This window comes from Camarhynchus parvulus, chromosome 2 (assembly GCF_901933205.1).
Source record: "Camarhynchus parvulus chromosome 2, STF_HiC, whole genome shotgun sequence".
In the NCBI taxonomy this organism is placed as follows: Eukaryota; Metazoa; Chordata; class Aves; order Passeriformes; family Thraupidae; genus Camarhynchus; species Camarhynchus parvulus.
Genome location: NC_044572.1, coordinates 53,454,179 through 53,469,157, shown reverse-complemented (window position 1 = coordinate 53,469,157; position 14,979 = coordinate 53,454,179). Strand labels below are relative to the sequence as shown.

At 42.2% G+C, this 14,979-nt stretch overlaps 1 protein-coding gene across 7 annotated transcripts in view; it reads left to right on the top strand.

Moving 5' to 3' along the window:
- GLI3 (GLI family zinc finger 3) overlaps nt 1–14,979 on the top strand; it is a 206,749-nt gene that overhangs the window by 98,314 nt on the left and 93,456 nt on the right. For all 7 annotated transcript variants that reach the window (XM_030943798.1, XM_030943800.1, XM_030943794.1 and 4 more), the window contains one exon: nt 13,983–14,088. In XM_030943798.1, the coding sequence (XP_030799658.1) occupies nt 13,983–14,088 (106 nt within the window). The remainder of the gene's footprint in view (nt 1–13,982; nt 14,089–14,979) is intronic.

The following is a 14,979-nucleotide window of genomic DNA, read 5'->3' as shown; positions in this document are numbered from 1 at the left end:
GAGATGCCGTCCCTGTAGCTTGCTGTGATCACTCTGGCGAAGACAGTACTGATGAACACAGTGAAAGCGCCCTTAACTTGTAACGAAATGCCCCATGTCCTTCCCCTCAAATGTGCAAATGACAGTATTTTGATTAAAATTCTTCAGCTGGCATAACGCAGTTCTAAGCTGCATATCTCTCTTGAAGGTGCCTTCCCAGCTCAGCAATGAGCGTTCCCAGGAATCACAGGGGTGTGAGAAGGGGAGAGCGGGGGAGAGGAGCCTCCTAGCACTGGCTGCCTTCCACTGCCTCTCCTTTCTGTGTCCAGTTGTCTTTTTTCTCCCTTCACCTTCTGTACTTTTTTCTGGGATATAAGAGTACTTTGTGTACTCCCGAGGCATTTGAATTGCCGTGTGTATTTTGTCCAGAAGGAATAAGCTTAGTGCTTTATCTGGTGATTTGTTGGCCATGCAGCTTTCTCACTCTTTTGTACAGCACTCTGATGTTTGCCAGTTTAACAACTCAGTTAAAAAACGACGGAGGTGCAGTAACGTTTTCATTGCTAAGGGTAAAACTTACTGCCCTTTGTGGAGCCAAATACACCAAAGCAGGCTACCAAAGCAGCACTGCTTTTCCAGTTCAACAGGTTTAGCTGATGTTACTGGTTTGCCACCGAGTTTATTATAGTTTCATATCTCACCCCGGGCTGGCAGCAAGTGTTTTGGCTTTTCTTTCTCTGCCTGTGCAGTGGTAGTGATAGTCATCAGGGCTCTCAGCCCTGCAGATAATCTCTTTGGGTTATCATTTACTTGCAAACAGTCGTGTGAAGTATTTGTTAAAAGGCTTTTGAAGTGGCATTGCGGGCGGATGCTGCCCGGAGCTGCAGAGCAGGCGGTGTTTACACAGGGGCAGAGGATTTCTCTGCCCGGTGTGGTTCTCCTCAAGTGCTCGTATTCTGTGGCTGCGTTGTTTGCCTTTCTAATGAAGTGAACTGTTTGTTTGAAATACGTGGTAGAAGGTGTTTACACAGAGACTAAAGTAAACTTTAGAGCTGTTCACATAAGCCGTACATATCTGGTTTGTGAAATGAAGGAAAACAATTTGGCTGCCGCTTACCTCTGGGAAGGGCAGTTAGGAACTGTTTAAACAATGAACTGGGCTGCAGCGGATGTTGCTGCAGCCTCTTACAGGCCTTCAGTGATGACTGCTGCTCATGTAGGCATTCCTCAGGATGCTGCCTCGATGGAGATTTCAAAATTGCTGTCGTTATTTAAAAGGGGGATTTATTCATTAGCTGAGAAAACTTGGGTACATTCATATTTGATTAAAACCATCCCAATTAGACAATGGACTGTTGAGAGCCAACATATGCTATTGCCTTTATAACGTCATTAGTAACCCAGAGTCCCCACTTTGAAATAAGATCGTGCCCGAGTGCGCAGACATCTGTTTCTGCCTAGCCAGATGGAGGTCAGCAACATAACTTAAACTGCTAATCCTTATTGTGGAGAGGGGAACAGGAATCTGAGGAAGGTAGGAACAAATGAACTTGGATCCCGCTCTTGGCAAGGCATGAGGTATTGATGGCAATACAATGCCTGGAACATGCTCTGCAGAGCCCTGGTAGTAAGTTTCTGCCTAACCACAAGCAGAAGTTCAGAGAGCAAAGGAGGAGGGCTGGGGAAGTGAAACTCTCTGTGGTGAAGGCATTTCAATTCCTCTCAGAGAACCTCACTGCTGCTCCCGGCTCTGCCACAGTTGTGCCTAATGGGAGCCTTAGTCGGCTGCAGCGCAGCGTTTCTCAACAATGACTGGCAAAACAGACCTTGATGGTGGGGAGTGCTTTTCACCCCCTGTCATAGCACAGAACAATTAAAACCGGGCATGCGGGGACTTCAGGAGCAGAGATTTCCAGCCCTGTCCAATAGAGACCATATGTTTCCATCCATCATTTATATTTTTTGGCGGGGAAGAAAGCACCAAGTTGGTTGGGACTACAATGCCACATCCTCGGCATTGTCTCTCTGCTCATTCTCCTTGGGAGCAAGGGGAGTCACAACAATTCAGACTCCTTGGGTTCAGCATAGAGATTAAAACAAACAAAAAGTCCTTATGCTCCTGGAGTGCAATAAATATGCTAGAATTTCAATAGGATCCAAACAAGCGACAATAGTAGCATTAAGAGCTGGCAAATCCTTTGATGTTATTGACCAGAAAAGGACTGTTATGGTCTCTGTCATGAACATTTAAACTTTTGACCTCCAACCTTTGTGTCAAATGGCTTTTCCATATGGAGGGTTACTATACCTCTCTCACTGCCACTGCATTTAGTAGAGCATCAAACACTTCACTGGCGGGAAACTGATGCTTAATGCATTGGAAAAGGTCCAAGATTGCCAGAGGGTGGGACTGAAGAAAGCTTGTCTTCCCTTCTTCTGCTGAAGTGTAAATGAAGTCCCCTATTTTCTTATAGCTTGATTGCATCTCAACTCCATACAAATGTGGAAGAGAGGATTGTGTCTCAGTCAACAGGAGACAGACATCCTAAGTTACTTTTACCACCACCTCTTTTATGCAGCGTAACATGCAAACATACAACTGAAAGATGGGCTTTTACAGGCTGGGGGTGTCTTCATGATTATGCCATAGAGCTGAAATCCTGCAGTGCTGGCACTGCCCTTGGTGATGTGTTGGCTGAGTGTCAGAGAAAGGGGTTTGCCTTGGGGAACATGCCAGAAGTGCGCAGAGCGTGAGGGACTACATTGGCATGCCTGGTGTCCTTTCCAAACAATGACCAAAAGCAGATGCCATGGGGTTAATGTAAGAACTTTACAGATGACTCTCCTCTGCTTTTACTCCTCTGTCAGTTTCACACAATTTTCAGTTGAGGAATTACTTGGTCCTATGGTTTCAACACTTTCAGATCTTTACTACACTATGTTTCTGTGACTTTCCCCTTGAGGCCATTCAAACCTCCTGTGTCCATAGCCTCCTGTGTCACTTGGCTGTGTGGCAGGGAATGATGTGTCTTGTCATCATTTGGCCATCTTTCCTCTCTCCTGGCTCCTTTTGTCTCCTTGTACCATCCCTGGCTTTGCCTCTAGGATGTAGAGAGGAATGAAAAGCAGCCTCCCCTTTAGTGTTCCCTCACTGGTTTGGGTGGGCAGAAGAACAGTTCTTCCCTTCTTCTCTCTTCTTGTGGGTTTGTGTTCCACCTAATTCTACATTTTCTCCTGTGTTTTCCCTCAATCACCAAGCTGAGGAACATGGCTGTGCACACACAGATTGTGTAACTTTCCTTCCTGGTCTGCCTGGACTGGAGGCTGGAGAAGGCTGTACTGTCATACTCATCCATGGTGGTGCCAGAAAGCTTAGTCAGAGACTGGGGCCTGTTGTGGTAGGCACTGTGTCTACAGTTGATGTACAGGTGATGTAAAGAGAGAAGCCTCCTGAAGACTTTGATTTTATTGCTATGCAGAAAAATCTTTGCTAGTGCCATGGGCTTCTTTGCCCACTACTACATTTTTATGCTTCTGCCTGTTTGGGTCTCTGTTGTTCCATTTTTCTGTTTTTCTCATTAGTGAGAGGAGTGTTTTTCCTCACTGGTGAAGCTGGACGAGTCCTGGCAATGATGCTAATGTCAGTAGGACGCAGTGCAGGCAGAAGACCTCAGGAGATGGTGCAGCTGGTTCTGCAGCCAGGTGCCCTCTGCAGCTGTGTGCCCCTGCTCTGCACCTCTGATGTGGACTCTACTGACTCAGGGCTGTCCTCACAGGGCGTGAGGACCTTAAGTATTAATTAGGCTGAGGTTGTCCATTTTTGATTTGTGCTTTTAAACAAGTGTGCTCAGACACATGTGCCCTTCTTCCTGTTTTTCAGCAGCAGTGCCAGCTTTAAGTGGTTGATGTAAATGGTTGGTCGCTTTGGCTAAGCAGCACTTAGTTTCCAAAGCAAGAGAAGTGTACATCAGATCCTGCCACTACATCTGAAGAGAACAAGAGAGAGGGTGAAAGTGTGGATAAGACTTTAGGAGGAACTTCCATACTTTCCCATAGAGAGAATTCCCGTGAGGAAGTGGGGAATCCTAAATCCTAACAAAAGTCCTAAAAATAAAGTGTCGTTATATCTAAAGCTGGTACTGTCATCCTGTATTTGGGTAGTGGGAAACAGAGAAGTTGTCTGTAAAGAAAAATGAACTTAATAAAAGAACAAAAACCAAGAGAGCTTAGTAAAAGAGCAAGCAGTTTCAGGCAATTGAGGTACTATTTTTAGAAGAAATAATGAGGATTTATCACCAAAGGGATATCGGGGACAGACAAAGGTGATACAGAGACTCCATCATCAGAAGGCATGAAAAAGCACTTTTTTATTAGAAATTCACAATTCTTATTGAAACAATGGTGGATCTAAGACCTGATTGACCTTTAGGAATCTTCTCTCACCTTGGTCATTCACCTCTCTCATTGGTCAAGAAGGGACACCTCCTTCTTGTAAACATCTTTGACAAACAGAGATTGCCTGCCAGGTGTAGAGATTGAGATAATACCTGTTTTAATTCTTTCTCTGAGCTTTCTCACAGCTTCTCACAGCCTTCCCTGGGAAAATCCTGGGAGACCTGTGTCTCTCTCTGTTCAGAGGATATGTGATTACCACAGGGAGTTAATAAAATACTGTCATTTTAGCTCTTTATTGGGACTTTTCACTGAAGAGGTTTAGAGTGTCTCGGAAAAGGTTTCTCTGTCTTAACAGTGACCAGGCTGAGGCCCAGGGAAGTGACATAATTTAACTATGGCCCTTTTTGTTAAAAAATATTTTCCTCAAATTTTGGCTTGTAAAAATAACTAAGATTGATTGGAATATTGACCATATGACATCTCAAAAACAGGCTGAGCGAGCACTTAGAATAAATGTCGATAGGGCAAATTAAGGGAACTTACTGTGCTTTCCATCTTCAGTAATGATCTGAAACAAAAAGTAACCAGCATAAAAATGAAAGACAGAGGAAGAAGTCTCTAAGAAGCTGAGGGAAGGTGAGAGAACGTGGAGGAAGAAAACAGCTTAAAGTCAAGTATTTGGAAATGTCAAGAAGTAGTAATTAAAAATTGATTTGTGCTGACTTTATTTGACTTGAGCAGTGCCTGTTTCACCAGCATTCCCCTAGAAATGGGAGGTAAGGTCACTGCCACATAATGAATACACTGTCTCAATGTGGAAAAATGAAAGATAATAGTTTTTGAGACTGTGTGTAAGAAATACATGTCCCTGCTAAAAAGGGAAATTTTTAGAAACAGGTTATTTCTATTATAAATTTCTAAGGCTGCCTCCTCCTAAACAGTGTCATGAAACATGAAAATCTGTTGCCCAAGAGTGCAGGGACAACCCTGGAAAAAACACAGAAAGAAGAAACAAATCACTGTGATTAATTTAGAATATGGACAGAGAGCTTAAAGGTCGCAATAAATGTATACTATCAAGTAGCCTGACAGCACATGTAATAACTATCTGCTCATCTGCAAGAGCTTGAAGAATGTAAACACCTCAGAAGGAGAGTAATCGCTAAGAGTGATACAGAGAGCAGCTAAATAGTTATGAATATTTGGATGAAATTTTTAAAAATCAGATTGAACAACAAGGAAAAGAAATCTCTCAGTGTGTTCATCTGATTGTGCATCCCATAGAATCTGTGGAGTTTTAATATCTAAAAATAGACATAATTTATGTAATTATACATTTTCTTTTCTAATTCCTATCATGCCATAAAATACTTATCAAAGCTTCTAAGTATAACCTGTTTCCAACTCTTTCACACTGTGTTCCAGACCTTCAGCTGTTGAAAATCTGTTTAGCTACAGTGATTTTCCCTGTGCTATACTGATACCCAACTGTTTGAGGTTTGGCCTTTCAAATAGGTTTTAAACTTGATTCTGCTACACAGAAAAGCACACAAGTCTCCAAACCATTGTTTAAACAAATAATGTTTGCAGACTGACTCATTGCTGCTTACAAACTTCTAAGAATGTCACCAAAGCTTGTTGAATTACCTAACTTGTCTTCATTTGTTCCCACATCAAATCAGCAATACATGGGTATTTCTAGACCCCCCCACCTCTGCCAGGTTCTAGATTTCTGTTGCCTTTCCTTAGCTACATTTACATTTGCATATTACAGATATTTGTCATTGCTAAGTTAATTTGTCCAGCTGGTATCAGGACATTCAGATGCATTCTTTGAGCTGTGTTGAACCTTAGGGAATAACCAAGCTGATCTGTGGCAGCACCTCCTTCCTACTGTTCAGGAAGGCCACATTAAACTTCTGCTTAGAAATTCTTTGGAGCTGAAAGCCTTGCTGTGAGATTTCTTCTTTAGTTCTCACCAGTGTGGATCAGGATTTATTTTGCTTGTAATCTTTTAATTTCCTCAGTTTCCACTTTGTAGCTCACCTTCAACCACTGGAATTCTTAGTGCGCTACAGACATGGATATGAAGAGATAGGTACAAATGATTTTTGTATATGTTGTGGTTATGGATCCAATTACTCGCTGCTTGCAGAGGAGGAAATGCTGAGGATGTGATCCTTCATACACATGTGTAATAAAAGGTGGGAAGCATTCCAGAGCAGCTGGGTAAAACCACTTTGTCTGTGATTCTTGAGAGTTAAACATGGTTGCTCATTTTGGTTTTCATAATTTTAGGGATGCATTTTGAAGTGGTGAAGGCTGCACTGACACATGGTGGCATGAGAAGTTAGGAGCAGGAACAGCAAGGTGGCAACTGTTGCAAAGCAGAAGCTGAATTATTTTATTACTGCACCTCCTTTGGAGGTAGAAGAGGGAGGGATCTCTTTTGTCAGCTTCCTGGCAGAGGGCAATTTGTCATTTTCTTGCAGAAACCACATTATTAAGTTTTTTAAGAAATGCTGCATGTGATCCAGAGGTTATGAAAAACATGAGCTGTGCTGTGCCAAGAACCAGCTGTGTTAGATGAGACAATTATACCTGTAAGTAATGGGATGGTGAGCTTTGTCATCCTCCTCTCCCGAGACCATGGGCCCATGTACAGGTGCTGGGTGTGTGCAGTTGTGCTCCTCTTCATGGAAGTTTTTTAAGGGTGCTTATAGGATGAGGCAGCCAGTGTTTCTTGGGTGGAAGGCAGGATATTCCTGATGCATTTCCACCAATCTGCTGTTTGTTCTTGGGCAGATTGGGCTGATGGAGTTACTTGGCTTTCCTCCTCCAAATAGTACGTCCCAAGAGGGTTGTGGGACAGCAGTGCTTTTCCCATCCTACTCACCAGGCAAGTTCATGGCTGTTTGATCAGGAGTTATTTCTTCGCTTACCTGTGCATCCATCCCAGTGGAAACAGTCATTTGCAAATCACTGGGCTGTGATGGATCATAGATTGTGTTCTGAAAGAATTGGAGGCTTTTCTGTTCAAGGTGTTTTGTACATGCAATATATTTATTACCCTGGGAGTCTGTCTTACTACATTTTTTTCCTTTTTCTTTTCCTTTTTTTAAATTTTTTTTATTTCCAGATGGGCAAATGGCAGTAAGCATTGGAGTCTGCTGAATGGACTTGAGAAAGTTTAGTTAGTATTCTAGAAGGCAGTCCTGCTACTTAGACAGCAGAGTTGCATTGACTGGAAAGAATAATAAAGTGTTCAAACTGAAATCAATCCAGCAGTTATTTAGCCAATACCTGCAGCAAATCTGGCATATTAAAACACTTCTCAGTGCCAGCTGATGAAACCAGTTCCAGCAACTTCTATTCCAGCACAAGAACTGCTCCTCCCCCAAGTGTTTGGCATAATGGTTGTTGTGGAACTGCTAACAATAAAACATGTTCCCACAAGGTGTTTAGATTTACAAATTGAAAGTATTAAAATGGATGACGGGAACCTAAGATGGGCCAAAGTCTTAATTTTTGTTTTTGCAAAGATAGAAATTATTTTTCAGCCATAACAAGAGCTGGAGTTCTGCTCTGGTTTGTGAGGCTTGGCCTGGAACTCCTGTGGTTTGGTTTTAAGATCAGTACATAGGCTCTGTGAGCACCAGCAGAGGGTAGAAAGGGGAAGTTGGATCATCGTTAATAAACACAGGCACAAGGAAGGGAAGTGAGCCAATGGAAAATTGTCTATTCTCTGAATGTGTTACATCTACTATATGTAATCACAATTAACATTTAGTGCTACTGGAATGGAGAGGGCTTGCCTCTTAGAAGTTATTTTCGTCAATTTCTGTTTCTTGGCTTTATACACTTACTTGACTTTTTTCCCAGCTTTTCCATGGCTTTTCCTTTTCCCTATTTAGAATCCCCTTCTCTGTGAAGTCAGATAGTGAGTTAGCTGCATCCATGTCGGTGTGGCTGTTGCCACCTCGGCAGCGTGGGTGTGCATGCACACACAGAGCCAGGGGAAGGCATCCTGAGATAACTGGCTGTAGCACGGCAGTGGATCAGCCTGCAAACCAGCAGTGCTTCAGATGGCAACCAGCCACGCCTGAAGCAGCAGCCCCAGTCACCATAGGGAAACTCTTCAAAGTGCACAGAGCTAAGTGCATGCATTAACGTGTAGCTGTGGCTCAGTCATTTCTTCTTCCTGATGAAAGCCTCTGTATAAGCAGACGTAGAAAACATAAATCACCCCTTATTGAGAGAGAACTAAAAAAACCCTCAGAGACAACATGTGCTCTTATTGAGCCCTAGTGCAAGATGTAATTAAACAGAAATCCAAAATAAGATCTTTGCTTGGCAACTAAGAACCTAATTCTTGCCGTAAAACCTGGCAATACCATTAAGTTCAGATCAGTTGAAGGAAATGTACGTGAAGAAACAGTGGTGCCCTTAGGGACTCTGCAAAGCTGAATATTAGAAAATTCTCATCTGGTGATCAGCTTTTGAACCAAAGGAAGTGTAGAAATTTGCTGGCAAACTCTTCAAAACTGTTCTGCATATTGAAAAGACATTAACAGAGAGGCTATATTTTGCATCATACGGTATCTGTTACATCTGGTGTGAAAGCATGGTACTGTCATTCGGCATCAAGGCTGTAATGGATTTAAACAGGAAGGAGATTTCACCTCAAGTGAGGTTATATCTGAGATAGAAGTTTGCACCTGGCTCAGCTCTGACATGTAATTTGGTGAGCTGATTGTCCTAAATTGACAAATGTGCTGAAGCATAATGAGGGCTTCCTGTGTTGGGCTTGGGACCTCTGTTTTCTTGGCCCTGACATCGTGACACAGGTGCAGACATTGGGGCTGCACTGGGTAAGTTCAAGCCAGTGCAGGCATCTTTGCGGTTATTACATTAGGGTTTGCCGCAGACGGTAGCAAATGTTTTCTTGATGTGCTGAAAAAGGCAGCCTGTCATTTCAGCAGCCACCTCCCTCAAGCATTTGGCAGGAATCACAAGGTGCTTCAGCAAGTCAGCTAACTCAGGGCAGAGTGTTTTACTCATATCACCATCACAGCTGACCTTTCCAAATGTAGTGATCACCTAAGTACGGCATATTTGAGAGACTAAAGTGTACAGAAGTTATCACAAACTTCAGCGAGCTTTGTAGCAGCCTAACCCTTCTGCCATCCTCTCAGGGTGTTGCAGAGCACCTTTGAGCCAGCTGGCATCATCCCCCTTTCCAACAAGTCTTGCTGTGAATTGCATCTCATCAGACTTCAATTCAGGTTTGCTGTTCAGCATCAAGGATCATACATATCTGTCCTTTCTCCCAGTTTCTTTCTCTTGATGCTGCAGGAGAGACTTAGGTTGTCGAGTTTCAGAGAACAAGAGTAGGTCTCTTCTTTTTTCCTGTATGGGAATGATTGTAATTGGAGAGAGATGATCCTATTCACTTCTTTTAGATAGTAAGAATGATTCTTGAAGGAGAAATAAGAAGGCAGGTTTTACACAACAGAAAGTCAGCATAAATTGACATATTTTCCAGAAAATCTCTCAGTTATAAAATTGATGAGTTTGTAGCATTGCAGGCAGTTGTGTCTCACACTTTGTTTTAAGGAGACCCTGCTAGTGGTGCAGGACACAGGAGAACATCTGAAGGAAGCTTTCAGCAGTAGGCAGCAGAAAATTCCAAAGACAGCGATAGCTACCAAACGCAGCAATGTGTGAGCAATGTCTTCAAATATATTGCCAGTGCTTTGGCATGTCCTTACAAGTTCTTGAAAACAGTGGAATTTATGCACAGAATCAAGTACTTCTACTGAGTTGAAGCTGTGGGCTGCAAATACACAGCCAGCATCTGACCATGTATTGTACACTTAGATCAGTCTCTGCAAGGATGTCATTGGCCCAGGAATTCACAGTTGCAATTGGATATCTGTAAGAAAACTGCCTGGCATAGTCTCTGTAAGTTTGCATCTTAGCCAGAATTTTTAAGAAGGTAATAAGTAATTTCCTTAGCAGAATAGGAAGTTAGATTTTGTAGATTTGTTTTGGTGAGAGGAGTTTCTCCTTGCTGAGGGTAAGAGTTTTTTTCCTCACAGTTTAAATGAATTAATGAAAACATAGTCAGAGCAGCTATCCTGTCTTTGACGCTGAGTTTTTCCCCTGGTTTTCTAGATAGGTAAAGCATCTTGCACAAACAACTGTGAGTCAGATAGGTTCAGATTCAATTCTAGCCTGACTAGTCTCACTCAATTTTTTACTTACCTACAGTATCAATAATTGTGGCAGAATGTGCCATTAATATTCTGATGGTGCCTTTAATGAAATAGTTACTGGGTGGGATATGAAAAGTCAATGTGAAACTGGCTACAGCCTCAGTTACTGCTTTGTAAACTTATTATCTATTTCCATATAAATACAAGTCAACCAATTACATTTTATGCTGTTTCAAGTGAACTCCAAGTGAAGCCCTGGATGATGGGTGCTTTGGCAGCTCTCTGATCTCAGAGTCTTTCCATATAAATATTCAGTGCCTTTCAAAGTGGAGTGGCCTTGGGCCCCCAAGCACGTAGAGTTTGCCAGCTACTTTTGTGCTGAGGGCTGACCCAACATGGCAAGATTTGATTTCCATCTGTAAAATTGACTCCACCAGTTCTGTAGTTCTGTACATTATTCTCCCTGTCTCCCATTTAGCATGTTAGTCTGCTGACAGTAGAGTACACAGCACTTAGCAGCTGGTTTGTGGAACCATCAGTCAGGAAATTGTATGATAAATAGGAGGTAGCCAGGTTTAGTGGCACTTTATTTTGCTTCAGCAGTTTTAGCCTGACTTTGGAAAAGTCATCGTGTGGTTTTTCTTAAGGGTTGCAACAAGAGATGGCTACAGTGTAGTAACTTATTACACATACACATGAGTTACGATGTTCACCAGCTGTATTGCTCATGTGTAAATAATAAACTGTGAGATGGGTAATTATGTTGGGGTGTGATATGCAGCTCTGCTCTGGACGGCTCAGGGCTGACAGAGACAGCTCCCTGTGCCATGATGGAGTACGGCTGTTTCCCAGATGGAAACTACAAACAAGATGCAACCAAGATATACAAAGGCGCTTAATGTGAGAGGACTCAAAAAGATGTTCTTGGAGATTTATAGCCCATGCATAAATAAAACTTGTTGATGATCTGCACTGCATAAGCTCCATAGAGAAAAATACGTTTTTTTGGGTTGTTTAATACTAAGTTCCCATTTCTCAATGGAAAGTAAATTAGACATTGAGGAGGGTCAAATGGTGTTTCACTGTATAATTACTAGGATTGCTTTTAATGGATAGGTGCTCAGGCTGGGTCATGGTGGGACAGTGAAGAGGCTTGGCATCCTGAGTGGGATTTCATGTTTTGGCCAGGTGAACCACATCCTGTCTGACATGAATATGGGTAGCAAAATCTCTGTGGTCTTACCTGTGCTCTCCAGACTCACTCTTTGAAGGAGACACATAGGGCAGAGAAGGATTTGCCTGTGCATTTATGAGGGTGTGACTTCCTTTTTTGCTGAAAAAATGGTGGCAGACTTTATACTGTAAAATACTAAGACATCTGCTTTCAAACCTACTCCCTTTGGCTTCTGCTGCTGTAGTCAAATACTAGTTTAGCAGGGGAGAGGGTAGGCAGGGAGATGTGCTGAAACACACTTCAGATGTCCCTTTTCCCCTTCACCTTGATGTCTGCTGGGGAATGTGTTCAGGAGGTGGCAGCAAGCATCCTTCACTCAATGACAGTTTGTTCCCGATCATCTGTGACCCATTTTTTTACCTCCATTCGAGACCATGAGTGATTGGCATGGGGAGTGAAGCTTATAACAGATTGCATGCCAAGGTCCAGTTGGTGCAACAGAGTCAGAATTAAGAATATTGTGAGTTCGGGCTTCCAGTTTACATCATAAACCACAATTATTTTTCATTTGTGGTTCCTAAGTCAGTAAATGGCTGAAATGTACTGTGGCTAGTCACATGCTGATGTCCTTTCACAAAACCAAGCTGTGTAGCTGGACAGTCTGTGTCAGATGTTTCCAGGCTTTCTTGAAATACTGGGAATAGTTCCTCAGAAATTCTTTCCCCTTCATCCCCTGTGTGAATTCCCTCAGGGCAATGAGGTTTGTTCCTCTCATTCTTCCCGCACTTCAAAAAGCAATAATAAAGCAACCGAACTTTTTAAATCATGATGAGGAAAAATCTTTTTTTTTTTTTAAACATCTCTAGTTGAGACCAGGAAACTGCTTTCACAAATAATATAATCTAAGAGGAGATTTAAATTTTGATGAATAGGAAAGGTAGGAAATAGAAAGAAAAGATACTTTCAAGAGCTGGTGGGCAAAATTGGAGTAGAACTAGTTTTACTGCCAGTACACGATTGAAGTTTCCTTTTTTTCTAGAAGCATTTTAGTAAATCCATGACATGACCTAATGTCTGTATTTCTCAGCCTTTGGTGTCAGATAAACACATGACATCACTCAAAGTGGCAATTGGGTAATGGCTGTGCGGGATCAGTTTGTTTCATGCCACTGGAGGTGTTTAGCATTTTGTGGGAATTGTGAGTGTTTGAGAGGCAGTGGTGAGCAGCGTGTAACATTTTGAGGCGCACAGATCACAGCGGTGTGATGGTGAGGAGAGCTGTGGTCTGTGTGAGCTGTGCCCCTTGAAGCTGGGGGACAGTCTGGCTGCAGAAGCCGTGGGGAGGGTGGGCCAGTGCCTGACTCCTTAGGGCAGAGCCCATGGGGTGTCAGGGGTGCATTCCCCCTTTTGTCAGCCTGTCTATCTCCCAGGCTCTCCAGAAGCAGCAGGAACCAGGAGTTCTGACAGCTGCAAAATCCCCCATCCTGCGAAAGCCATGGAGGACATAGAGCAGGGGAGCTTACTGCAGCCATGAATGCCTGGGTCTCCAGTCATGGGGACAAAGAAAGTACCCTTCCTTTTTAACAACTGGGTATGAAATGAGTCCCTCTGTCCTCACACACATTTCTGCAGGTTGAGCCATTGGTGTGGTGCAGTTAAACATCTCCAATATGGCCTTTCCCAGTCACATTTGCCTGTGTACATCGTTGTCTGATTTACTCCAGTTTAACTTACATTTCTCAGCATGTCACTTCAGTTTGGCTTTCTGTTGTAGGACTGTGTGTACATCTCTGAGGATATATGTTTTTATTGCATTGTATTCTCTGCTTAGGCTTTTTTCCCTGGGATGATTTTTTTTCTTGTTTTAATACAAAATAAATAAATCAGGAATGCTTATGAAAGCTGTGATGGTCCTTTTGATCTGATGCTTCACATATGGGCACATAATTATTTATTAAAGACTTTTTTAACGCCCTTTTCCATTTAAGCTATAATAAGAGAATATTAAAATTAGTAAATACATATTCATACAAACAGTGTGGGCCAAATTCTTCTCTCAGACAGACTTGATTGATAGCAGCATGAAAGGAGATTGTGACCCCTAAGTCATAGCACTCTTAACACATGCTTTTCAGTATCTGTTCTGTCTTTATGAATGTTGCTTTTAAAGAATCATTGGAGATACTCAGATCTGGGAACCTCGCTTGTTTTTTCAGATCCTCCTCACCTTTTTCCAGCATTCCACCCTCCTGTACCAATTGATGCAAGACATCATGAGGGACGCTACCATTATGAACCATCTCCCATTCCTCCTCTGCATGTGTGAGTATTCAGTGTTCCCCCTTGCTTCCTGAAAGAATGGACAAATACATGAACCTTTGCAATGCTTGAAACCACGTACCTGAAGCACTTTTCCAGTCTTTCCAAAGTGTGAGATTTACTTTTGGAAAGCATTGAGGTTATCTGTTCATAAAGCAAAACCTATGCTGGTGCTTGAGGAATTCCTATTATAATAGGTAGCTGGCAAAGGTTACCCGTGTCTTTTGTTGACATTTATTCTGTATTGTGTCATTCTATAAAGGCTAAATTAAAAAGTGCTGAGCCCTGTGAAATACAGCCAGATAAACATGTATCTAATCTGTATTAAGCTTGGTTTTCTTCTTGGCTAAAATTTCCTTTCATGCCAAAGGTTTGTTTACAAAACAACCATTAGGTTGGTTTTCTTCCCTAGTGACTGCTATGAAGCATAATGAAATTTTTGGTAAATTTTCTTAGTCCCTGTTGTGTGCACATATAGGCAATCGGTTGATTGATGGGAATGTCACGCAAACAAAATGGCAAATGTGATAGAGCACATGGTTTACACAAAGATAAAAGAAATGAATACCAGTGATAACATGCATAGAAAAGGGTGGTAGTGGTGAAATCCTGTAGAAATAAATTTTATCTTATTCCATATGGGGAGACAGGTATCAGCATTGCAGAATAAACCGGTGGATGTGTCCAGAAAACTGCTAAATACTATTTAAAATGGAGCTGAAAAGCAGGGCTTGGTGCTTCACTAAAAGGCTTGATGTATACATTTAATCATATCTACTAATCACCTCTCACACTGAGGAAATACAAGAAGAAAAGCACAAGTAATACTTTGAAGAATAATGCTAGTTGTTTAGATGGCAGATTTCTTTTCTATGGCTATTAGTTACAGCTGTG